We start from the raw sequence: 27,615 nt of genomic DNA, 5'->3' as shown, positions 1-27,615 counted from the left end.
ACGAAATAACCGCAATTTTGATTATTTTTAGCGATAACGCGTTAAACCAGATTTTAATAATATACTAAGATGGATGTGTTAATTTATTTTATACCGTTAATAATAATGTAATATCTTTATAAATTATTAGCAGCAGTAGCTTAGTGGTTAAGGCCTCCGATTTCATTCGAAGAATACAGGTTTCGAGATAAGAAGAACGCCAATTTTTTGCTCCTTTTTCAATTTATCTCATATACACCATAGACATCACACACTTTAAGTAAATGTGCTTTAAATATATGTACACTCTATTTTACCTTAACTTATTATTTTCGTACAGCACACCAAATGTCTTATGTCACCCAATTTAAACGAATTAATGTCATCCAAACAGCGCAATACCGGCATGATTGAACCAATAATTTCGATGACATGGGTCATTTGTCAAATCGTACTTTAAGTTGACTTTAAGCGTAGTGGATAATGATCTTAATTCTAAAGCTTCGATGATAATGATCTAGGATCGGGAAGTACCACTAAACAAAAATAAAGAAGAAGAATAATAATTGAGAAAGTTGGAAAACTTTAGAAAACTTAAGGATCTTATTATCTTTCCTAATGTGATAGGACTGTTGGGTCAGGTTGTAAAATTATAAAGATGGGTTCGTGACTCGTGAGTAGGTAACCTAACGGTTTGATGAATATCTACAGTAAATTGATAGTGATGGATTAAAATCCCGTTTCACGATAAAATCAAAACATTTAGCTTTTTTAAAATACTTATTTAATTAGGATTCCATATTAATTCACGGCGTTAAAAATTCAAATGGATCTAAGTAACTCGGGCAAGATGAAAATAAATTATATTTAAAAATAGTGTAAAATAGTACTTGGTACATTATATTTAAATTCGGGTTTTATACTTACGCATAATTACATACAAGGAAATGAATGCGAAGCTCAAAAAAATATTAATTTATTACCTACGCTTATTAAAAACTTTAAACACGGGCTTGTACAACATAATGTTAAGAAAACAGTAACACGATTATGCAATATTCAAATAAGTTTTTTCTATTGTTAGAGCGTTCAATCTGCGTTCAAAGTATTATATTATGGTTTGAACACAGGTTTGAAAGTTAAGATTTGCTATTGGTCTGTCAATTATATTCAGTGATTTAGACATTACAATTGGTATGTAAAAGAAAGCGGGTATATGCCTTGTAAAGTATACGTAACATTTGTAAGGTATACTTATGTAGGATATGATTTATTTTATTTCCGTTTAGCAGTTTAGAATTTACTGTAAATAATTACATAGTAAGTCCGTAGGTGTGTTATTTCTTATTAGCTGGATAAAAATATCAAAATATTTTTACTGCTGAAGCTGCTGACAAATTTTTCTTCCTGCTTTTTAATCCACCTACGATCAGAAGTTATCGCCTGAAAGAGTGACAAACATCCAACTTCGAAAACTTTCGTATTGAGGAAGTAAGATTGAAATGAAATGAAATGAAATGAAATAAATTTATTTGTCCATTATATGATTTACAATTAATGTACGACAGTGGGTCCCAAACTAAGTGAAATACTTGTAGTAGATTAGTACTATGAAAGTGAATTAATGAATATACCATGGTATTCCGGTACCAGAACATTGCCCTATTTATCAATCGTGCAATCGAATTTAGTAGAGCACTGTCGTGACATTGTTCAGGTGACAAACATAGTACAAATTCGTGTCTTTGTATTAAACACAGGTGGATAAAGAAACTGCTTTAATACTTTCTATTAGGGATATACAACCTTTGGGACGTTTTTTTTTTCAAGTTCATTATTTTACTCTACTTTTAATTTATATTCGTTCATTCGCGTTTCTATTCAATATCACAGAATTGTATACAAACTTTATTTCATTTTTTAATCGTTTAGAGCGGTCTAAAATCCATTCGTATAATATATCCAATAACCATACCTTTACATTAGCACCAAGTAGTACAAAGTAGCTGTCGCTGTCTGATCGTCTCTATATGTATGCTTAAATCTTCAAAATTACGCAACGGATTTTGAAGCGGTTTTTAAATAGATGGAGTTCTTCAAGAGGAAGTATTTAGTATATAATTCGTCAAATTTTCTACAAAGCGGACGAAGCCGCGCGAAAAAACTGGTAAATTTAAAAGAGAAATATGTATCATCAAAATTTCATGTCTCTAATCTTAGTAGTTTGAACTTACGTTGATATGTCAGTCATAAATTACTTTCCTTTTATTTTATCTACTCAATAACAATTTGAAATAATGGTAATTAAAAATAATAATAATACCATAAAGCACGGGTTGGCGAGAGCAGTTTAATGGAAACAAGATTTTCATAACAAACGCGCTCACTTTCCATTTCTTCTTAATTGATAACCGTTAGTTATTATAATTTTTTATTTAATGGCTTGCTTTTAAACTAAGTTTTGTGGTAAAAGGCAGTGCTGTGATTTGTGAAGTGTCTTCGATTTTTTATCGGGCTAATAGTAACACCTGATATAAAATAAATGTTTGGTGTAAATAATTGTGTAGATAAATAAATAGTATTGTAATCCAATTTTTTTTAACTATAGGTATTATTTTAATAAATTATATTTATTTTGATTCTAACTTGCTCAGTAAAATCGTAGGTGCAAAATAAGTAATACCGTAAAATATAATGAGAAGAAATCCAATCATAGAAGGCGAAAGAACACGCAGTAAAAACCCGTATTTTCTTTAAATTTTGACTCCAACCAAAAATAAAGCGTGTTTTAAATCCGTTAAAAGTTCGCATTTCTAATGTGCAAGCGGGCTATGGTAGTGCGTTGAGTGAGCCCAGTCGCTAGTTGTGGTCGGGTAGCGCACGGGTGACAGCTGCGCGCGCGCAACGGATTTGACGCTTTCTGACGTTTAGAATTCATGTCAAATTGAGTGATTTTTTTGTTGCATTTTTTGGATTTTTTTCTCGTTGATGGTGAGTTCTTTTTTATTGTAGAAAATAATTTAGTAAACATTTTTAATAGAAAATATTTTAATTGGTAATTTTTATATTTTTATTAAGCGCTTAAATTGTAAAATAAAAATATTAAATGTGCACTTTAAAGTGAAGAAAGTTCTATAAGGTACTTGATTTTATAATGAATTTAAAAAGCAATGTTATTTAGAATATCATTTTATTTATAAAAATCAAAATACACTAAACTGAAATTTACTCTAGATATATAACATACTTTTACACGATAGAATGGTAAAATAAGTTTATAATATATTCTGTCTAATTTTATTTTTCACTCTCGTTTTAAAATAAAGATTTAAAATAAAAAATACATCCACAAATACATAATTTTATTCATAAACTATTTTAAAATATGCTAATACGAATATTTTTTTCCGTTCACAGTTTAAAACGACCTACTTTTTAAATATACCCAAATTATTTTGGTTATTTACTATTTATTACCTAAGTTTAGAATCAAAAACAAAATGAAAATCATAAAAAGTACAATATAAATATAATTTTCTGTATACATGAATACAAAGTACCTGTTTTAACACGCACACTTGAACAATTTCTACATAAGAGTATATGATTTACCTTGTTAATTAATATTTTTTTCGAGTTTTATGTAGGTAGGTATTATGATTTATATCAAAAGCTTACGGTATGAATGAAATTGTAATATCATATAAAGTTTATCTAATCGTAACGTACATACTTAAGATATACCTACAAAATTATATAAGTATGATAAATGGTCAAGAATTCTTAATTAATTATATAAAAAATAGAATGAACACTTTTTATTACATAAAGAAAAAACGTGTGAATAGTAATTGCCTTTTTATTTAGATGTTCATTTAATATGAACTGAATATTTTGGTACGATATGATTAAATAAACCTGCCAAGTGTGTGTCGCATGTACATAGAAAACCTTAAGTAATTAAATGTATCTTAAAAAAAGTACACACAATGTTTTATTAGATAACTAGAAGTTGCCCGCAGCTTGGCCTGCGTGGAAAATGAAAATTTTCATGGTACAAACTTTCATCCCCGATTTTGTGCCTTAGGGGGTAGAATTGTATACCAAATTTCAGCCCAATCCGTCCAGTGGTTCGGGCTGTGCGTTGATAGATCTGCACTATGTCAGTCAGTCAGTCACCTTTGAGTTACCATTTATAATATATTACAATTGAGACTTTACAGTACATATATGTAGTGCATATTAAAAAAAATGTTAATAGCTTTTGTATAAAATTTAAGTTTGACTCGTAAAAAAATATAACGTGCAAAATGATATTATCCGATACAAATCATTTATGTTCGTTACAGAACCCTAAAAACTAATTGACAACGACTACCGTTGCACATAAAATATATAATATATATATTACCTTAATTACTATTCATTGCTTTATTACTCTAATATATTTTGAAACGGAACATGTTCATTACTTTCAACAAAAATATAACCGACGCGGACGTTTAAATGACATTTATAGCCCATATATTTCAAAACAAAACACTCGGCTTGTTAAAATGATATAAAACAAGCTGTCCGACCGCGGCTTTGCTCGCTTTATCTATAAAATCAATCTTAAACTTAATAATTATATACAAAAAACCTTCCGCGAGAATCAATATTTCTTTGAAAAAAACCGCATCAAAATAAGTTGTGTATTTTATAGATTTAAGCATACATAGGGACGGATTATATTTTTAAAGTTAGAAGTAAAACGTGCCATTATCAATGCAGTAAACTTCTATAGAGAAGAATTATGCAAGTATTTTATGCCTAGAAATTACGATGGCGCTAAAACATAACCTTACTACTTTATGTAGTAGTCGAGTTAATGTAGCGATTATTGGTTTCCTTTTTGAAAAAAAAAACTGTTAGAAAGGCGATTTAAAAATATCGCTAAATTGAGAGAATTATAGATTTGTTACATAAGTCGAATTTAATCTAAATTAATTTGAAATTTACTTTCAAAGCAATAACCACTGGTGAAAGTAATTTTATCTTTCCATAATTGATAGAATTTTGGAGTCATAAAGTTTAATGTCTTTTGTTAACTTGATCGTGCAATATCAGTTATGGTAACATTAAAGTTTTTTGTACAGAAACATTTGCGAAATAAATTAACTTATACACATGGCTTCGCCCGTGGTACATATTTCACAATAAAAGGTAGCCTATGTCCTTTCTCGGGTATCAAAATATCTCCATACCAAATTTCATGCATATTGGTTCAGTAGTTTAGGCGTGATTGAGTAACAGACAGACAGACAGAGTTACTTTCGCATTTATAATATTAGTATGGATTGCAAAAATTACCCGCAACCAGAAAAAAATAATGTCTTTTAAATTCATAAAATATTTACTTATTGTATTATTACGAACTTGAACTATTCAATCCTCTTGGAAAATTAATTTTTGCATAATCATAAGAATTTATAGGCAGTGTTTCATAAGCTTTAGCCAATAGACCTAAAAATTAAGTAAGAACAGTAAGCAATGAGTGTCATATAATCTTAATATATAAATCTCGTGTCACAATGTTTGTCCTCAATGGACTCCTAAACCACTTAACCGATTATAATACAATTCGCACACCATGTGCAGTTCGATCCAACTTGAAAGATCGGATAGGTTTTATCCCGGAAATCCCACGGGAAAAGGAACTATGCGGGGTTTTCTCTGAAACGCGGGCGAAGCTGCGGGCGGAAAGCTAGTAGAAATATAATTTAAAAGCCTTAAATAACATCGCATGGGTCACTGGCTGTTAATTGCATCGCATACCGTTGTTACTCAATTTTATACTTATTTATATGTATTTATGTAGCTATGTACCTACATTCGGAAATTAGACATTTTATTATAAGCTATCTTCCCGCGACTTCGCTTGTTTCAATGTGCTAAAATTAATTATAATTTTAAATTATGTGTTAGTTGAAGCGGTAGGGTCATTAGGTACTATTCAAAAACATCTTCAGATTCACTCTTCCTTTAAGGTTAAGTAGGTAAGCTCATGGCAGCTGTAAAAAGTTATGTTAAATGATAATTTTATATATATAATAATATTATTCACCTGCGTCCATCAATAAAGGTAATAGGTAGGTATACTTTTAGAAAACATGAAAGGCTCATATCCTTTTCCTCACCCTATCCAGTTCATTCCTTTCTTTATTCATTGCACCTTAAAAGCTGGCAACACATATTGTAGAGGCTCTACCTCTGAAAAATATCCGCTCTGTCTTCTGTGTTGTAAAAACCGTTAAACAACGATTTATTTAACTATTATCCTGATGCAGATAGTGTGCATTAGGTTCAAATTTGTGTGACGATTTACTAATAATTATAAATATGTATAGATCAATGCGTGTCTGCATATCAGTGTTTTGATTTTTTTTTCATAACTATTTCAAGCTACGATACTGATTTTGAGTCAGATTTAAAACGTTACAAATTTTTCTTAAGTGGAAGCACTGTTATAAAATAATAATATAACGTATTTATATTAAGTCCTCGTTATTAATATGAAATCAAATTCAAAATGTAACCTCTAACTCAAATAGAACCTAGTCTCTCAATCGTAATTCAATCGTAATAAAACCAAGAATTCCCATAAAAGCTACACTTTAAAACAATCGCATCCACATAATACCATTATTTCCGCCAGCCATTATTAAATAATCATAATTAATTGTGTTCATTGGCCTCCCGCTACGTCTGTTTTATTTACATTTTGAAAAAGTAACTGTTTGTCTGTTACGTGATGGAATCTTGTGATAAGGCCAGTGTTTGAAGTTTATAATTTTACCTGATTCATTCGTCCAAGCATTTGATCTGTGCTAGTATACTATCAGCTCGGCTTTAATTATGGTTTTATAGACACATAAGACCAGTCTGTAATCTATCTCTGTACCGATTTTTTATAGATTCGATTAATTTTTGCGTGATAAAGTAACAAACTTACTTCTTTCCATAATCAGTCCTATTTCTTATAACTTGCAGTAGTATTTAAAAAAATTAAGATACATTAACCACATAAAAAAATATCATAAAATTCTAATTGAAATATGTACTAATTGTATTATAATGTTAAGAATTAATTGTAATTTTTAATAATATTACATAAATGTTAGGAAAATAAATAGAATATAATATCTGCAGGGTCTTAGCTAACGCTTCTTCCAGTGAGACCACTATTAAGTGCCGTTAAACCTCCACCTGTTATACTCCATTGAATACTCAATAATTTATATACACTAGCTTGTGCGCTTGACTTCACTCGTCAAATAATATTGAGAAAAAAATGATAAAAAAGATATAAAAAAACTTACACTTTTGTACATTGAAAATGAACAAGTTGGAATATTATTTAAACCAATAATAAAGAAACGTTTACAACTAACTTTATTCGTTCATTTAAAAAATCCTTTGTTTTGATACCTTTCTTGATATTGGCGAAAAAAAAAATCATCTTAAAAATATGCAAATTAACGTGTAGGTATGGGATATCATTATAATAAAACCAGTTTAATCACATCTCGAATTTAAATCCAATCGTTAAAGTGACAGCACGTGCCAAACAAATAAACATAAGTAATATTAAAAAAACTTTAAAAACAGAACCCTTCTTCGCAGTCGGATAACTGAAGATGCCTGACATACCATAAGGGCCGGCGCCCACTGCCGGCACGGCACGGCATGGCACGGCAGAGCATCCCGCGGCGTGCAATGGCATCCCGCGGCATGCCGTGGCATCCTGCTAAAAGCCCCACTAATGCTGCATAAGTTTCAACCTTATTTCAACTAGCTAGCAATCATAATTCCTCGACCCCAAAGCAAGACACGTCATTCCGCCGCATCCTGCGGCGTGCCGCGTCATGCTGCAGCATCCTGCGATACGTCGCGGCATCGTGGCATCGAAATAAAGTAACTTGAATTTTAAACTGATTGAAATAAGATTCAAAATAACTTCATTAGTAATAAAATCCTCTGCCCTGCCATGCCACGCCGTGCCGGCAGTGGGCGCCGGCCCTAAAGTGACATGTACCGGTAAACTGCCAGCTAAAATAGATCCAATTAATGGCAGAAGTCACGCGATATATGTACTGCTATTCTGATTATACCGCTCAGATGGTAAACATGAACTCAAACTCAATGGCAAGTTCAAACTCAACACCATTTTTCGTATTTTGCATTTGATAAAGACGCATTTTTTATTTTATAATTTATTTTTTGTATCAAAACTCACACTTCAATTAATATTATTTTATTCGAGTAGCTTTTCCAAGCGCATATTTGAACACTTTAGACCTTTAAGATCGCGAATAACATACAGTAGCATATCACATACTTTGGCATATCTTACTGAATTACTTTACTACGTAATAAAGGGCAAATAAAATACATTTCTGGATAAAAAGTTTGCTATAAAAATTAATTAAAAATATAAAACTTGCTGAATAGCATAGATCAGAATTTGCAACAACTAGGTTCCTTTAAAGAAATAATATTTAATTAAATTGTATTATTATTGTCCACAGATTTGATCCGGGAAAAATGAAAGTTATATGTGTACATATGTGTAAGTGCTGTGTTTAACCGACTGTGCAAAAGAGAGTGATCATGCGCGCCATCAAACTGACTGTGCTTTTGGGCACACTTGGAGTTATTCAATGTGAGTATTATAATAATATGTAGTTATATTATTAATTACTAGATATTCATTTTCACAGTCGAAATAACTTGCTCGTGTGTTATTCTGGTATGTAAGCTACATAAATGCCAACTATCATCAAAATCGGTTCAGTGGTTTTCCCGTGAAAGAGGAACAAAAAAAAATCCTCATAATATTTCACGTTTATTGTATTAGTTAATATATAGGGTAAATTAGAATAATACATAATGAATAATTATAATTCTTAAAAAATGTAAGTAAATACGGTTAAAAGTACGGTTTTCCTGGAAAATTGATAATTTTTGAATTAAATTATAAAAAATTTCTTGATTAAAATTATCAGACATTGTACTTTTATTCATCTGTATTCTTACACGGATAATATGATATTTTATTCTATGTCACAAACGTATACATAACTTATCCATTAACATTACTTTTTGTACAGCACTTAACTGAACATAAGTCACGCAAGGCGCTTACTGATATCATTAAGTTGAATTTGGTCTCACTTAACCTCAAGATCACATTACTTTCACACTTTCTTTAAAGAAAATAAACATTTATATTGTATCCATTTAGTGTTTTAAATAATGATAATGTTTTTTACAATAATTGTTGCAATTATTGTAAAAAAACATTATCATTATTTTTATAATTTATCAAAATAATTGTTTAATTCTTCACGAGCTAAGAACCCGTGAAATAGTAAGAAATGTTATATTAATGGTAATTAGTAATTACATTGTAAAATAAACAAGTTGTAAGGAATTAACATCGATTACAATTTTATCTTTATTATTCGCATTCGAATTAATTATATTAATTTAATATATTTAATTGATAATGTTATTAGTTAACTATGAATAAATTTTTTTCTACCAAATTATTTTAAAGGAAAGTCAAACTCAAACTCAAACATTCATTTATTCAATTAGACTACTATTTAGTAGCACTTTCGAATCGTCATTACATAGTATTTTTAACATTTACCACGGATTCGGAAAGCAGTACCTATCTATGGAGAAGAATCGGCAAGAAACTCCATAGTTGCTCTTTTAAAATAATGTCAATAAAACATAATATGTAACTTATATCTAACTACACAGTCGAGAGATGATAATAAAGTGGCATAATCCACGTGTGTAATACAAAACAAGGTAGCGACACCGCTAGCAGAAGTCACTGCAATCTCTTGAAAAACTTATTATCACATTAAGTTAATTTCGTGACATTAAACGTAGCCAAAACACTCGAAATTAACATACTGCATAACACAATTTAATATTATGCCAGCAATTCTGTAAATACTCTAATTATGGTCAAAAGTTCACGGCTTTCCAACTTTCTCCATAGCGGAACTTATTTGAAGAAAAATGATTTGTTTTGTGATAATCTGAGATGCTTTGTTTAGAGATTTTATGAGGTAATTGTGGTGTAGCGTGACATTGTAAGGGTACTGTTATGGGGAGCCGTGATAGCATCACATGGCTTGGGAATGTGAGTAATGACTGATAGACGCTCTGATAATATTAACATCAATGAACGTCGTCGCGATCCATATTATTTAGAACAAATAAAACAGAAAAAATAAGGGGAAAAAAATATCTTACGTAACGATTGCAGCAAAGGTATACTTACATTTTTTTTGTTGGTCCCAAATTTTGAACATAAACATAGACCGGTACGAAAGTATTTTGTACTTGTGTATATGTAATGTCTAAAATTACGTTTTTATCTTCAAAATTAGACTTTGATATAATATTAACAATTATAGCAACTTAATTATTTTTTGGCGTCCCAAAAGGATGCATCCTAGCCCCGACGCTATTCCTAATATTCAGCAATCATGTAATCATCAGAAACATGAAATCTGATTTATTTTTAATTTAAATTAAATGATATAAACCGTGTGTTCGTCCCCATTCCGCCATATCTCACGGCACCACTTTGTAGAGCGAAACAGATCTCAATCGTAATGACAACGTGCAGCCTACATCCATCTGTCGCAGTGAAATTCATTAATTAGCCGTAATGCCTCGCACAAACGTGTTATTACCATTTTATGTGCCATTTTACTGTACCTTTAAATATCGTTAACTGTACGCTAGATTTTATTGCAAGATTATTTTTATAACGTTCTTTAAGAGGCTTGCAGTTATTAACGACATTTTAATATTTGATTAGATTAATGCATCGGTACTTACATAATACATTGTTGTATAGGTTGAAGATCATTGGTTGGGTCTTTAATTTAATCCTCGGGATGGGCCGTACAATATTCTATTTTTCTATTTGATATTTGTGAATAAGTGTCAGCCTGAAGTTAGGAATTGTATTACAATTAAGCTTACAGGCTTGACCTTTACTGCCTAATTTGGGTTAATTAATGCTGTAACTATATGTAATAATGTTATGACATTCGAAGTGGTTAAAAGAATGCAGTCGTGTTTGTAAGTTTTTGTTTTTTAAATATTTTTTTATTTGTTATAAGTCATGATTTAATTAAATTAAAAGTTTTAATATTATTGTAGTGTTGAAACATCTTTCCTGACTAATAACATAATTGTAACATATTTATCTTAATGAAAGTAACAAGCCGGAACGATAAGCATTCAAATAATAATTTAATTTAATAATAGTATTTGCAATAATGAAGCAATCGATTGAATAAATGCAGGATATATGTTGGTTTCTACTTAAGTGTACAGTTGTTTTGAGGATGATGTATTATGTTCTGATTGCCATTTCCTGACAAACTGGATTTTATCACTAATACTTATTCAAACTCAAACTCAAACATTTATTTATTCAATTAGACTTCTTCTAGAAGCACTTTTGAAACGTCATTACATATTTTTAACATTTACCACCGATTCGGAAAGCAGTATCTACGGAGAAGAACCGGCAAGAAACTCCATAGTTGCTCTTTTTAATCATATCAGTTTTACAATTTAATTTTTCAAAATACATATGTAACATCATATATTATAGTAATATGCCAAAGAACTGTCCTGTGGTTTTTACGCGACAACCCTCCATGGGTTTTTATCGTCCATATATTCCTTAATACTGTAATAGGCTCTCTGAACTAGTACATTTTTTATATAAGTTTTAAATTTAGAACTACTAAACTCTTTAATATTATGAGGAATTTGATATTTTTATGATATTAGTTATCAAAATTATCAATAATCATTGTGTAATTGTTGTTATGTAACCTTAATACAAAGATTATATCTTGTCTGCTTACAAATAAGTATTGGGCAGTGTTCTTTAAGTGAAGTTTATGTCTTCTTAGAACAGAAACATTAAAATAAATTTGCTACGGGAAAGCTATCGACGTGGATTGGAATCTAATATATTCATCTTACTAACTCAGTATTCACTAAGAAATAAGTTGAAAATGCCCATTTTTAACTTATAGCTCTTCCCCCGCGGCTTTTATTTCAAAATATCGCAAGCATGCGTTTTCCAAAATTTCCCTCCCCTGTTATAGCAGCAGCAAAACCGCCTTTTAATCTAAAATCTCAAAGGAGAAACACAAAACTAAACAAATAATTAATAACAATAACACGATGATTGATTATACACAATTACTACAATTACTACGGTACACACCAAACCACTAATCCGTGCAAATAATGAACTAAACAATTTCACTCCATAGATTTCTAAGCCATATAATTAATTGAAGAAACCGCGTGTCATTTAACACAAATAGTTTAACATTTGCCACCTTACGTAATTGTAATAAGGCTTAATTTGTTTTCAATAAAAGCTCTACTTATAACAAGCTAGACGCAAATCGACTTTACTGCAACGATATAAAGTTCAAAATTGATTTTATGAATAAAATTCAAGATCTATTCTTTTGTTGTTTCAAATTGGACCTTAAATAGACGGAAATAAGATAGATATTGGCTTAAAAGAGTGGCCAAAAGTCGATCGTGAGATGTTCCAAAGGCATTTTTCTCATACATTGTATTGCAATTTCTTTGTTTGTCTGTGGAAACACGTCCGGAAAATAATTACAGCTTTGTGGGGTATGACACTTTCATTATTAGATTTATGCCTCTTTTGTGTTTCAATTCGTTTGGACGATTTCAAAGATATTAGTGGCCTACTTACTAATCATTTTGTAAAATATGAAGCTTCTTGTGGGTCATTATGATATTTTCAATATGATTGTCAATTTTTCAATTTATTTAAATTCGCAGAAAGTATAACAGACTTTTTATTTTTTATATGTATCAGGTTTTTTATATTTTTTACACTTTTTATTTCTTGAAAACTGATTGCATATTCAATATGCATAATGTTTACACACGCACACATTAATATGTATTATTTAGATAATAATGACTTCTAAAGAGATTTTAAATATTAATCGCGACTGACTTAATAATCAGCTAATACCCGCATAAAATTGCACACTTTAAAAAAGATAGTTAATTAGCTAAAAATATATTTTTTATTCTACAATATGTTAATTTTTGTTTTAGTTCAAAATTCGACTGAAGCATAAATGAATATCAATATTTTGAACGGTAAATGTATGGAATGTTGACAGTTGGACAGTTTTTACTCGACTGCGACTGAAGGAGGGTTATGTTTTCCGACTGTATGTATGGATGTTTAACTGCATGTAAAACCGCGTGTCATAGCTAGATAAAATTTAAAAAAAGGCGCCAGAAAGGAAAATTTTCAGTCAGGTTCTTTGTTTCTATATAATAAATTTTGTTAAGATGATTGTTGTCTTCATATTTTTATGAATAAAACAAAACTGTAGTAACTGTATTTTATCTGATTATAAAAGAGCAACAAAACTTTCTTGTCGGCTGTTATAAACTTGAACTGGTATCTGATCGTGATGTAATGTGACGGTTTAAAAGCGCTTCCTAAGGAAGTCTAGTTGAATGCATAAATATATTACAAGTAGTGAGAACAAGAATGATAATTATGTAGAATGTAGACGATTGTACAGAGTAACAGACAAATAAATAGTCAAGCAGAAAGACTGCAGGCAACTTTTAGAAACAGTTTGTTTTAGTATCATGTAAATTTCTAAAAGCACTCCAGAAAAACAGTTATTTAGATTTCAGGTAGACATTTATATGCAAAAATGTCATATAGAAGCTGTTAATGATAGAGCTATTATATAGAAACAATATTAGATAAAAAATGATAAATATTCAGGAAAAGCCATGCATTTATATTCTAGACGTATCACGTAACATGTAAAATCCTTGTACACATTAAGTAAGGGAAATTATTTTAACATAATTAACGCGGTGTAGAGCATTTTAAGTAGAAATACAAGCTTTTAATTATTTATTTATGTATATCAATGCACGCCTGAATGGCTATTTTATTGACTTTTTTGCGATAACAGCTACTTTGTTATATTAACTGTTTAGTCTTTTATAATATGCATAATTTAAAAATGATCGTGCATTCATATTATAAGTTTTATGTTTACGTGATTTAATTCAAATCAGTTTAACAAAATGTATCTCCTGTTCTTATTTAAACATGTTCTAAGTAGAAAATGTTTTTCTTCATACAGGATTTTGCTAGCTAGGAAGAGTTTTATTGCATCTTCCATGAATTAATGATAATAGTAAATAAAAAATGGAAGCAGTCTATTCCTTTTTCCTGAACGAAAGTTTCTATGGCCAACCTATCTAGGGTTACCCCAGGCCCTTTACCTGCGCGCGAGTGACTTTATCAAAAGCGATTTATAAAACGCATGCCGGAGTGATGCGGAACGCGCTCGGTATTCGCAATTTCTCGGATATACAAGAAACACGTTCACACGTGGCAACTGCTCATGCTTCCTATGTTTTTGCCAAGTTCGTCGACCCTAGCGGTAGATGAAGGCTTCGATCATTTATGATATTGGCCTGAGTTGCACATGACGTATGGAGATAGGAAATCATGTGGAAGTGTGGTGCAGTTGATGAGTCGATTTAGATTTATATTGTGACTCCTAAAACGTTTATAGACGGTTCCACAACTTCTGGTAGTGTTATGTATAGTTCTGTCAGTTAAAATTTTTCAACAATGTATGAAAATATGGCATTTTTGACTTGATATAATATGTTCTATGACTGGATAATCATTTAATTAGCTATATCATCCCTCATTACCCATCTATTAATAGTACCTAAAATTTAATAAACTGTTTAGGATATTATCTAAATATGTAAATCATATTACTTTGTACACACATCTTAGTCAACTATGATGAATTTAATGCCTGGTAGCAACCTAGTGGCCTTATTAGCATTTATGTTGCAAATTATTTTAATTCGTCTTTCATTATTGTTTATGTCATCAACTCCATCGCTATTTTAATTTTAATCGATGTCTCCGCTATGGCTCTTATCAATGAATTAATTTATCATTTAACTGTTTTATGGCAGACTATTCTAAAATTTAAAATCCCTAACGGTATAGAGGACATGGCGGTAAATAATTACTTTACTGAACTATAAGGATGTGTCAAAACTGGTCTAATAGCGGTACAAATAAATATGCACATACTATTTCATAAGACTTCTTTGAAACGGCATTGCGTTCATGTACGGAACACAAAATACATGTAACTGATTTGAATAAACATGTAAAGTCGGAAATCCTATAATTTACTTCCCGATGCAAAGAATTATGAGTGAGGTTGTTGGCTCTATTGACCTTTTGATTAGGAAATTCGAATCGCATCGATTGTGAGAGATAATATCACATCATATTTTGTGTTGCATAAATGTCCGTTGCCAAAATTCTAATAGGACAGTTTGACATGGTTGGAATCCTGGATTACTTATTGGGATTATTGAACTTTTTTCTTTACCTTTATTTTCGTTTAAATGAACGAGAATGCATAAATTTCATTTCTGATTTGATAAAGAATGCAGTCCGACTTTAATCCTAATTAATTTTGGAAATATTTTGCGGACTAATCTTAAACCTGTTGAGACATTGAAGCCAGGTCGCAAGAACAGTTACTTCAGAGTTTTAAAACTAGCAATTTATCAAGACTCCTTTCAAAAGTCTGATTCATATTTCATGGCAATTATCTATGAATTTTAATTTACATTTTGAGCAAGAATTGCATTGTCAACGCGGAATGTTTCGAAACGGATGTAACATTATAACGTCTGCGGTTAATTATGCAATGAATTAAATCATATTCGTACTGGGCCACCGGAAATTAGCGGAAAGGAGAACAATGCCGGGAATGTGATACAAATGGAGTTATGTAAAACGCGAAATGTTGAACCTTTGAGATAATTTTTACTTTCGTTTCGTCCGGCTGCGGGTCTGCGCCGTCATTCGACTGTTATATCTTGGTTATATCATTTGTGAGAACTTTGACTTTAGTGTTTGGACTTTTATCATGTGTTTCGCTTTTTTAAATGGCGATGTAATTTTTCCGCCTAAGATCATTTGGATTTATAGAATTATGCAGTAAGAGATTACTGCTCTTATTTTACTTACATCATTTTTCACTAAATTTCTCTATATTTCCCGTCAAATTAAATAATTTTTAACATAATAAAGGACAGCTAATCAGTCTATAACACATCTAAAAGGTATTTAACAATTAGCTCTACTAAATTTAAAATCTTAAACACTTGAGTCAGAAATAATAAATGTTAAATTATAATCAAAGTCCGTTCACACGCTACAACCGTCAATATTATAATTTCCAAGCAAAAATCTCCCGATGTAGTAAAAGTGAGATTTGATACATACGGAGTTACGTAACCGAATAAGGTTATGGGCTTATAAGTAAAGATGTTCAATGCGAGTGAAATTAAATGAAATGGCACGTGGTAGGCCGCAAACCGGTATAAGAGAATACTCACACTTGCAGTTTAGAATCGATTTTTGGTTTATCTTGACCTTTCGTAAGGTCAGTGATAGTATCGAAATAAGAGATGTGTATAATAATTGGATAAGATTTGATGATGGCAAATGTAATTTGGGGGATTTGTTTGAAGAATGAGTTAAAATGCCATGATATAGCTAAGTTGGGTCTTAACTCTTAACAGGCTAAATATGAAGTGATTATTATTATTAAACAAGTACATACGGTGAAATTACTATGAGGATATGTCGGTTAGCTGTAGAATTTAGTCAATGCATCATCATCAATTTACAAATAAATAATGACTATGATTTACGCTTCGAATCTCGTTTCGTTACAAGTCATTAGTGATTGTCCAATCTTTATAGAATTATTTTATTAATAACTAGCTTACCGCCCGCGGCTTCGCCCGCTTTGTCTAAAGCCTAATAAATTATATACTAAAACCTTCCTCTTGAATCACTTTATCGATTAAAAAAAACCGCATCAAAATCCGTTGCGTAGTTTTAAAGATTTAAGCATACAAAAGGACATAGGGACAGAGAAAGCGACTTTGTTTTATACTATGTAGTGATTTGTCTTTATTGTTTATTTCTATCTATTATGTATTTAATTATCAATCTACATAAAGTTATCCTAGTGTATCAATTAATTTCTCTATTATTTCCGTCCAAATAACAATAGCAGCTACGCTTTGAAAATCGTGTCGTGTTCTTTGTCATAAAAAGTCTCGTGTGAAGCCTCAACTAGGTTATAAGTGTGCACAGAGTTAAGTTATTAGATTAACTTAACCGTTGGATAAATTGCTTACAGTGATCTCGTGGTTTCTAGTTAAGTGATGGATTTCACTACAAACAGTGTCTGTTTGAAGCAACTCTAATTTATAACGCGACGTGATAAAATTATATTTTGAAGTAATATTGAACTTATTATCGAACATTTAAATTACAGTGATACCATACTATTAGAGTCGCATTAGCATTGATATTCATAGCAGTTGCCAATGTTTTGAGTATAATATATTTAGGTACTTAGTGATGTCGATCCGCCTATATAAAGTTGATTTTGTGTAAAAATTTTCTTCTTCTCATTTTTTTAGTTCATTTATTATTTAGTTACCATAATATATTATATACCAGAATATAATGTTGCTTAAACTTAGTTACTAAAAACCACATGAAAATAATGGTGTAACTTTAGATAGAATACCTACGAGCTGATAAAAATCATAATATGATGACGTTTAGTAAACACGTTCTTATGAATATTCAAAACTCATATCCACGTAGATTAATAGTAATTAATAGCTGCAATCAAATTACATAATACGTCACAAGCACAAATTATAGAATCAGTTATCTCGATATGTAAATGCTAACTTTCCACCGCTTTCCCTGCGCGTGCGCAGTCTAGTTGCATAATGTAGGCCTTGTGTCTTGAGCATTTGGTTCCTGTAATTTAAATCCTGAGGTTAGGAATGCAGTGTAGGTTTTCACGCCGCATTTTAGTGATTACCTTATGGTTCATGATGTCTTTATAGTGAAGTCATTTAGTTGTGTGCAGTGTGGCTGTGAGCGTGGTTACAAATTGTTGATAGCTTGATTTTTAATCAATCCATAGAGCCAAATCATAGGGCAAACAAAGTAATTTCGGAAATACATCTGTAATATTAATAAGCTTACAAAATTGTTATCAAAAAAATGTTATTTACAATAAACAAGATATTTGTAATGATTAGTTTGTACCGTAGTCATTTTATCAAAAAGGTTCGTTCATTCAAGCAGTCGAGCGTGCTTTAAGAACTTTCCTTGACTATTACTATAATCGGAGAAAAACTGCTTATTGAGTAAGAAAAACGTCAATAACCCTAATGATAGTGCTAGCCCTTCTAACGGTGGTTACTGTTATCTGAACCGAGATTGTGGAGAGCTAGGTAATTTAGATAACACCTGACTGAGACGCGATAGTTTATACTTTTCCTATAAAATCGATGCCTGGAGAGAAAACATTATTTTGTTAAAACAGGCCATTTTATAGAATGCTAGTTTGGAAAATATTTTAAACATAATAAATAAACAATTTAAAAGCCAATTTTATGGCCAAGGATGAAATTGCTTATTCTTCTTGAGATATAATAAGATTTATATTTCAATGAAGACCTCACAGGGATGATACTAAAGATTTTATTAGATACTAATACAGACAATGCCTAATATTTCCATATTGATGAAAAAAATCTTCAGATAGGAATCAACTGAGCCATCACAGAGAAGACCCAGCATCACCATAAATTGTTATGTAAAAATGATATGCTAGAAAATATCATACAAAGGAAACTATAAGGTGAAGCTTGGGAAAGATGCGATAAACAGAAATACAATAGCTATCAAGATCTTCGAATAATCATTTGCTTAAAGTCTATTGTTAACGCGTTATGGTGAAGGTAATTTGTTTAGCGAAGAGATAGCATCACTACCTAGTTCCGTTTCTATGACCATCATAGAATACTATTAAATTATTCTAAATTTTGAAGACTCGTTATTTAGTAATATTGGTGACCTTTACCTGATACTGGGGTAGAAATTTATGACAACAGTAACGAATAACAATATGCTGATGATGCAAAACGATTGCTTTTTATTCAAATACCTTTAAGCAATGAACTGACATTCATTAAATACTTAATTTGCAATATTACTTCCACTTCTACCTTTAACTTAAGAAATTCGGAAGTTTTTGTGATAGGTAAATAAAGAAACGGACCAAGTTTGCATTTTTTCCTACTTACTTTGATCGAAAAAAAAAATTGAACACCATGAGGAAATTTTCGATTTTAAAAATCGTCATTCAAAAGCATGGCCAATGCGCAACATTTGCGCAAAATAATGTCCGTGACGAGTTTAGACAAAACCATAATGATAGCATCAATTTGAATACGCATTGGGCAAGGGAATGTTTTGCAATGATGATTTACGATGAAATCGATGGGCTTCTTGATGCTACAGTGCACATGGCTGAAGTAATGTGCAAGGAACGTAAATACAACAATATAGGAACCGAAAACTATGTTATAGAATGTTTGCTAACAGGAAAAAGTTAAAAATATGACGTCGTGCCACGAGTTAGGAACATTACAAATTAAGATGTAGGTAGAAGCTCTCTACTTTTTCATTACATTTAAAAAATTCAATATATTCATCAAAGAAGTTGATGAATATAATTCAATATTTTGATGAAACACTAAGATATAGATAAAAAAGCAAACTTCTTCAAGCAGCAATCCCAATAATTGAGGCGGAAATTTTTATAACACATTCTTTGATCAAGAAAAGATAACTACCTTTTCAAAATTTCACAATGAGATGTGATCTACAGCAAAAAGCAAACATTGCCAATTCTGTTTCCCCTTATTTTAATAACCAATGAGCAGTAATTACAAGGCTTATTAAGGTTGTTACGGTTCATCTAGCCGCGAATTTCGTTGAAAGCAAAAAGAGAAGCGTTCAACCAACCGCGTCAGCCTTAATAACAATTGTTGAATAAACATTAAAGATTATGTTTTACTTTACTTTTTATTAGCTGCGCCTAAACCACAGATATTGAAAGTGAAAAGACAATCAATAAATAACAACTTATAATTTTTTATTGCATGACGTAATTTTTTTCTTTAAAATAAACAATCCCAATTCAATTAGGTTTTAGTGATTTTTATTAGATATGCGCCATAAAGAAGATACATTTAACAGTTCGGAAGAAAGCTTAGTTAAATGTAATTTATGCCTTTATTTGGTAGCTTCATTATAATATTGATTTTTATTCGATAGTGGGTAAACGTGCTTGCACGTAACCGCCTTAAAAGTTAAACCTACGCCACCTATTCAAGTAGATATATACCTACGCATCAAAAAACGCTCTTTTATCATGAAAAATAATCGGACATAATATAATGTGGTTTATGTTACGATGGAGGCGTTTTATTTTCAGATTTTGTTTCGTTAAGATACAATGTTTTTTGTTCCTCCATGTATTAATACTTCATCAACATATTCCAGTGTCTCATAATTAACATAAACTGCATCATCCAAAAACGCAAAAGCTCAGTTTAATTTACAAGACTGACATCATCTTAAATGTTTTTGAAGCTGAAACATTGAGTATAATAATATTACCTTCATCTTAACACTAGCTCGTCTACTCTCCTATTGCTCCTAATAGATGTAGAGACCTCCAAATCCCAATACTGCCATTAAAATATTCACACGTACCACTTGCTCAATTAATACATTTTTTGCCTGACAAGAGAATGGCTATAGGTCGGTGGGACAATCGGTTTCCCAACGAAACGTATCTATATCATTGCTATTGTTTTACACATTCCTTTTACTGAAAACCTCGTTACCATAATTTCTTGATTAAAATATAAACTTAAACATTTACTGAATATTAAAATAAACATATCCACCCACACACATATACACGTACGCATATACACACACACACACTCTCAATACTTAAAATGGCAATTATTTGTTTAAAATATATTATATAAGTACATATTGCACGCCTCATAAGCGAAGCGTTGAGGTGGGTACTACTGTCACTTCGCGCAAAACATCTGATTTTTCAAACTTAAAATGTCTTTATGTATCATACATTGCACTTGTAAGATAATACATACACACACATATTAAGAAAAAACACTATTTTTAACGTTCATGATATTTTTGATGTCATTTTTGTTATTTAAACTAGTTAAAAAACAGTTTAAAAAAGTTCTGTCTTGGACGTCCGTGTGTCTGTATGTGCGGATCCTTTTTCTTGTTAACACGATAGCGACCGAAATACTTTACTAATCGAGTCTTTTTTTTTCTCTTACGCTTGAGTATGCTCAGGAATAGAACCCTTTCATTTTTCAGGGTCTGATTCGATGTGGTTTAATTGTTATTAAATAAACAAAAATAATAATTAATAAATATTTATTAAAAAAAATTATGAGGCGTGCACTTTTGGATTTTCCAAATTATTTCTTTTTTGTTGTTCTGTTATGTAATATGATGAAAGAGATTGAGCCTCACAACACAGGGGATCCTAGTGTGGGGTTCAATGCAACATATGTAACAATATTATGTAAAAATTTTTTGAAACAAATAAAGAAATTTTTATTTTTTTATTTTTTTTATTTTTTTAAATCAATTGTAGAGGCTTTTTAACTTATTTGATAAGTGGTGATCCATCACTTTAAAGATTGACATGCGATTTGAGTGTAATGATAGCGTATAATTATGATTGCTTGGAAGTCAGTGGCGCATTAAGACGTTATTTTAACATTTCCTAATTTCGATACTTGCTAAGTTACTAATAATTACAATTATTGTAAAAAGACGAATTCGTCTTTCATTAAATTTTCTCTCTTTCTTTGAAAAACATTTTGTTGTGATTCACATTTTAAATTTTTTATACATATACTATGACGTGAAAGAATTTTTGAAGAAGGAACAAAGAGCATAATTATTATGGAATATTTTGTTTTTTTTTTTCAGGTTGCAACTTCTATCCCGTGGGAGAATATTTAAAGTTCGTGAGGATACCTGAAAATCTAAACGTTGGGGATGAAGTATTACAAGTTGAAGTACATCCAAGGTATGTAGTTACATATAATAATTTTCATAGTCGTGGTCGTGGTCAAGGTTACGGTCAGGGTAAATGTTATATTAATTTTCAAAACATGTTATGCCTTTTCATCATTCTATGTGGTCTTCATGTGATTGTCACAACGCGTTGGGATCGTTTTCATTTGAGCTATAGTAAAAACAAATTTCACCATATGTAATATTCAGAATCTTTTTCTGTGAGCAGAATATAATTTAAAATATAAATCATTAGATATTTCATTATAAATATCGATCATGATTTCAATGCACTTCGCATGACCATACATAATCAATGTAGACAAGATACTGAATTAAATATTTTTTTCTATCGATTCGTTCAAAAACATAAAATGTTAGCAAATGTTTATTCAATAGAAACAGCTCACGCGATTCGTGCGGTTTTCGTTCAAAAACCAAACATTTACGGAACGATACTTCATGTAATGTAAAATGAAAATAAATCATAATTATATCATAACGTGACACGTGGAATAATTCATTAATTTTATAACGTAACTCGTATTTATTATGTCAGTATAAATTAAAATATAACTAGCTTTCCGCCCGCCGCTTTGCTTGGTCTTAAAAAAACGTACCTATGTGCCAATTCAAAGATACATAAATCGTGACGTGACGGTATTTCCATGACGCGACCTTGAAATTTTACTCTCAACGCGCCTAAAGAAGTTTTATTTCAAAATATGCTTACGTGTAATTTTAAACTAAAGTATCTCCCTGCAAATTATTAATGTCTTACTGATATTATATACACGGAGCTTTCAAAATCAGACAAAAGTAACAAAGATAAAAAAGTAAACGAGTCTAGAAATATTATTTTATATCGTTCGCAATTTTTAAAATTATATTATTAGTCAATTATCTGTAACTAGTTTTACAATGAAACCATATTTCACTCAATAATTCAATCACTTAACACCTAATTTTGTTGAAAGACTTATGAGTTTTTTTTTGGTCGTAACGCAATAATTGAGGAAAATATCTCAAAAATATTAACTTATTTTGATGACTTGGTAGATTTTGATGAAAGAAAAAATGCACATAATATTTATGTAAATTCGGTTATCGTTATTTCACAATTAATACAAAATATCTAACATTTAATAAGCTTAGGTAGGTCCCTAAAAATATTTTTACTATACTACATATTATTATGTACCTACACTTTGAAACCATAACTTTCTTTTTTATACAGTTGGTTTGAACTGTTTTTTAATAGATAGAGTGATTCAAGAGGAAGGCAGGCAGGCATATAATTTATTAGGTTTTAGACAAAGGCGGGCGAAGCCGCAGGCGGTAAGATAGTTCAATATAAAGAATTCATTAATTTATTCCTCAGTTTAATGACATAATATAACAATTATGGCTAAAAATAAAAATAAATACGGAAATTATTCTGAATTTCCGTTTCTCTAATAAATATTATAATCATGTATGAATATTATCTAGTTCATTACTTATTTATAAATGACGTAATATTTTATTTTCTCCTTGTGTTATGCATTTATCAAATTATATTTTTGATAAGAAAAAAAAAAAAACACACACAGAGAATATGTTTATTAATTATTTTACATCGTAAAATATTATAGCATTCAAAATTCAAATGCGATGAAGGCGTTGACGAAAGACGCGGGTTCGAATCCCGCCTAATGATCGAATTTTTTCTATTCAAAAATAGTTTCCACCTTTGTAACACTTGACATCGATTAGTTGCCCCATCAAAGCTCTGACCGCAAGCAAAAGTGCTTAACCCATTGACTGTAGACATATAGACAAACCTTTCATATTGGGGACAAGATGGTCAGTTCCAACGTCAATATTACACAAGAGTGATAGTAAAAGTGTAAAAGGCAGCTACTGTGCGTAAACGGGCGGTTTAAAGACCTTATTAGCTGGACTAAAATATAAGAAATAGGCCTTTCAATGCTTATACGAATAGATTTAAAAAAAAAACTTAAAAATGTGTTTTTATACAATTGAAATAATTTAATATTTCATTATGATGTGCCTTAAACACTTCATTTTCACTTTTTACTATATTTTAAGTTTTAACATATGCTTTTGAAAATCAAAATCTTTTTTAATTGCCTGCCTTTTTCTTCTGTTTAGTTTTCAATTAAGACCGTATAATATGGATAATGAGTATAACTGAGAAACGTGCGGTTGAACCGCTCGTTCGCTAGCGTTTCGCCCGCTCGTTTACAACGTGTTAACATTCACAGACATTTAATAGAGAACATTTCGCGCTGAAAGTAACGCATTGTAACATTACGTGTGTTACTGCAATTGGATAATATTATGGTCTAATTACTAATAAAATTGATATAACTTCATTGTTTTGTTTGGTTTTTTGCGAACTAAGCAAGGAAGTTATGTATGTGATGTTTTTTTTGTGTTTTATAGATTTCAAAACTCGACAGCGTGAAATATTTTTGGTGTTTGAGGAAATTGTTAATTTATTGCACATTTTTTGAAATATGAAACTACCGGAAGTGGAAGCTTAAAAATAGATGTGTTAAGAATTAGAATGTTACCTACCAGTTACGTATATTTTAGGGAATATTAATAACTTTCAAAATTCAAAGGTAAAGTATAAATTACAGATAATTCTATTAACTATCGTAATATCAAAAAATTGCAAAGTAAATTACCTATATTTAGTTCTGATGTGCATAGGCACAAACTTGTTGTGTGTACCTCAATAGTGAGGTACATACAACAAGTTTATAATGTACTTAATTTATTATTATCAACATGAGTGAAACTATAAACATACAAACACTTCTTTATTATTAATTTTTAAGTAGTACCTACCTCATTCCCTTTTGAGATTGGCGGACATTTTAATATTATAGGGCCAGCCATATTACAAGGTTGTTTAAACTTGTCTAACGAACCCGGGTAATGTTCTAGATTTATATCGATTCGGTCTAATTACTTTTATTTGCATGCTGATATTGGGCCTCCACCACTGCCACGCAATTAGAGACAAGTTTATTGAATGCACCTACATTCCTTTCAGTATTGTTTGCGAGAATAATTAAGCTATTCATTATAAGATTTTTGTGTGATCATTTAACGAAAAATTGTTATTTTTGTTTTATAATTATTAAACTTTTATCAATTAATAGTGAATGGACAGCTTTCAAATTAGCGTCATCTTGTGGTATTTTATGAAAATGTTTTGTCTCTACTAAAATGCTAGAAGTTTAGAATTAATGTTATAGATGGCGCTTTTACCAACAAAGCTAATTCGTAAAAATTTAAAAGCTTATTAAATCCATACTAATATTATAAATGCGAAAGTAACTCTGTCTGTCTGTCTGTTACTCAATCACGCCTTAACTACTGAACCAATTTGCATGAAATTTGGTATAGAGATATTTTGATACCCGAGAAAGGACATAGGCCACTTTTTATTGCGAAATATGTACCACGGGCGAAGCCGGGGCGGACCGCTAGTTATTATATAATTACATAATTATTATGAAATGATGCTGTAAGTTTTTTTTTATAAAAATACAATTTCCTTACAACAATGGTGTTCAAAACCAAAATATCTTAAATATATTTTTATTATTATTTAATAATTAATGATTTTGTAAATCATTCTAAATAGGATTATGCTTACTAGGTAGCTTAGGTAGGTACCTATCTATTTAATTTTTTTAAGCGAACCCAAAAAATTGTAAAATTGTTTCTGTAGTGTGTATCTACTATACATAAATAAATAATATCTTTATCTGTACCTATTGTCTAAATCAAGGTCTAAATAAATATTTTTTTTTGTTTTGTATATTTTATACCCTTTAATGTTGCTCCTTACATGAGGAAAGTTGATTTAAAAAAATCCTAAAAAAAGGAATATCACTTGTTAACACCAGTTGTAAATGAACATTGCCTGCATTATTTACTACCATCCACTTTTCAATCCTTTTCCACCATCAGTTAAATCTATTTCTATCGAATTCCAGAAAGAACCTGCTCCTCCAGCCAGTAGACCGGGAAGAAGACGCGCACCTGTTCACATACCGTGACGTGAACCGGACCCACGTGGCCGTGGTGCTCGCCCAGAGCGTGGACCAGCTGGTGGACAGCGACACCCCACAGAACGTGGTTAAGTTCAGACTGGGCTGTGACTTTGATGAGGGGGATGATTTGGTAATTTTTTTTTGTTAAGATGAAAAGTGAAGTCCCTTGTCCCCTAGTGGGGTAAGGGGCAGATGCCAGATGCAATTTATTTATTTTTCACATTTTTTTTACAAACTTTCACATAAAAAGTAACTTACAATATTCATGCATCTGTTTCACTGTTCGATTTTATTTAGGGACAAGTAGGTGATCAGCCTTCTGTGTCCCGCCAGACCGAGACATTTTTTTTTCGTCTCCACCAGGAATCGAACCCAAATATTTTCTACTTTTATTATATTTGAAAATAATTTGACATTGTAGGTTTCATTTTAAGGAAGGTACTCGTATGACGTACTAATCCATACTAATATTATAAATGCGAAAGTAACTCTGTCTGTCTGTTACTCAATCACGCCTAAACTACTGAACCAATTTGCATGAAATTTGGTATGGAGATATTTTGATACCCGAGAAAGAACATAGGCTACCTTTTATTGCGAAATATGTACCACGGGCGAAACCGGGGCGGACCTCTAGTTATTTATATTTATATCAACCCAGACAAAGCCGGGATAGGATAAGGTTATAAATAAGGAAACAATAATTGTAAGTAGGCAATAAACGCAACAGGGGTAAAAACATTTTCACTTTTACGCGAATCGTAAAATCAGATGTGTTTTTGATAGAGTCAATGAACCTGCTGAGAGTTCGTACACAGAATTATATTGAATGGATATGTTACAGGCAACTTATTAAATGCGTATACAATTCCTAGGAAATATATGTACATATTTACATATTATTATATAATTCCAAAAAATGGAAATGTTTGCAATAATTATAGCAAATCAATTTATTTCAAGAATCGAGTTGTAGAAATTAAAGAACATATTTTCCATATTGTATGAAAGCTTGTATTTATGAGTTGTATTTATGCTTTTCTTGTGTAATATATTATTACTCTTACAAAACAATAGCAACTATACAAATTAACTTATTGCTTACTCGTTTTTATCCAGATCCCATTAAAGCTCAGATTTAGTTTTGGATACTTTTTTGAACTAGTTGGAGTAGCAAAATCCTCAATGTATATTTATTACTGAGGCACAATTGCTTTAAAAATATAGTCAATAAGCGAAAAATACAACGTCGCCATCTCCTTCACAAAATTCCGTATCGCTTCTAGACATTCCTATGGCTTTGCTGTGCGTATATTGTTTACGTCTGTACTCCAAGATTTGCATAATTGCGTT

General features: G+C 30.8%; 1 protein-coding gene across 1 annotated transcript in view; it reads left to right on the top strand.

Moving 5' to 3' along the window:
• The first annotated feature begins 2,818 nt into the window (after window positions 1-2,818).
• Window positions 2,819-27,615, top strand: part of LOC149908689 (cadherin-89D-like) — a 43,201-nt gene continuing 18,404 nt past the window's right edge. Inside the window, exons 1-4 of the mRNA XM_090102149.1 lie at window positions 2,819-2,970; window positions 8,550-8,683; window positions 22,100-22,199; window positions 26,206-26,392. Coding sequence (XP_089958275.1) covers window positions 8,632-8,683; window positions 22,100-22,199; window positions 26,206-26,392 — 339 coding nt within the window. The 5' untranslated portion in view covers window positions 2,819-2,970; window positions 8,550-8,631. The remainder of the gene's footprint in view (window positions 2,971-8,549; window positions 8,684-22,099; window positions 22,200-26,205; window positions 26,393-27,615) is intronic.

The sequence above is a fragment of the Colias eurytheme genome, chromosome 5, assembly GCF_061535395.1.
Source record: "Colias eurytheme isolate Ceu_HAF_F1 chromosome 5, ilColEury1 Martin Lab GWU primary, whole genome shotgun sequence".
Taxonomy (NCBI): Eukaryota; Metazoa; Arthropoda; class Insecta; order Lepidoptera; family Pieridae; genus Colias; species Colias eurytheme.
Note: the sequence above shows the minus strand (reverse complement) of the source record. Positions and strands in the feature narration are given on the sequence as shown.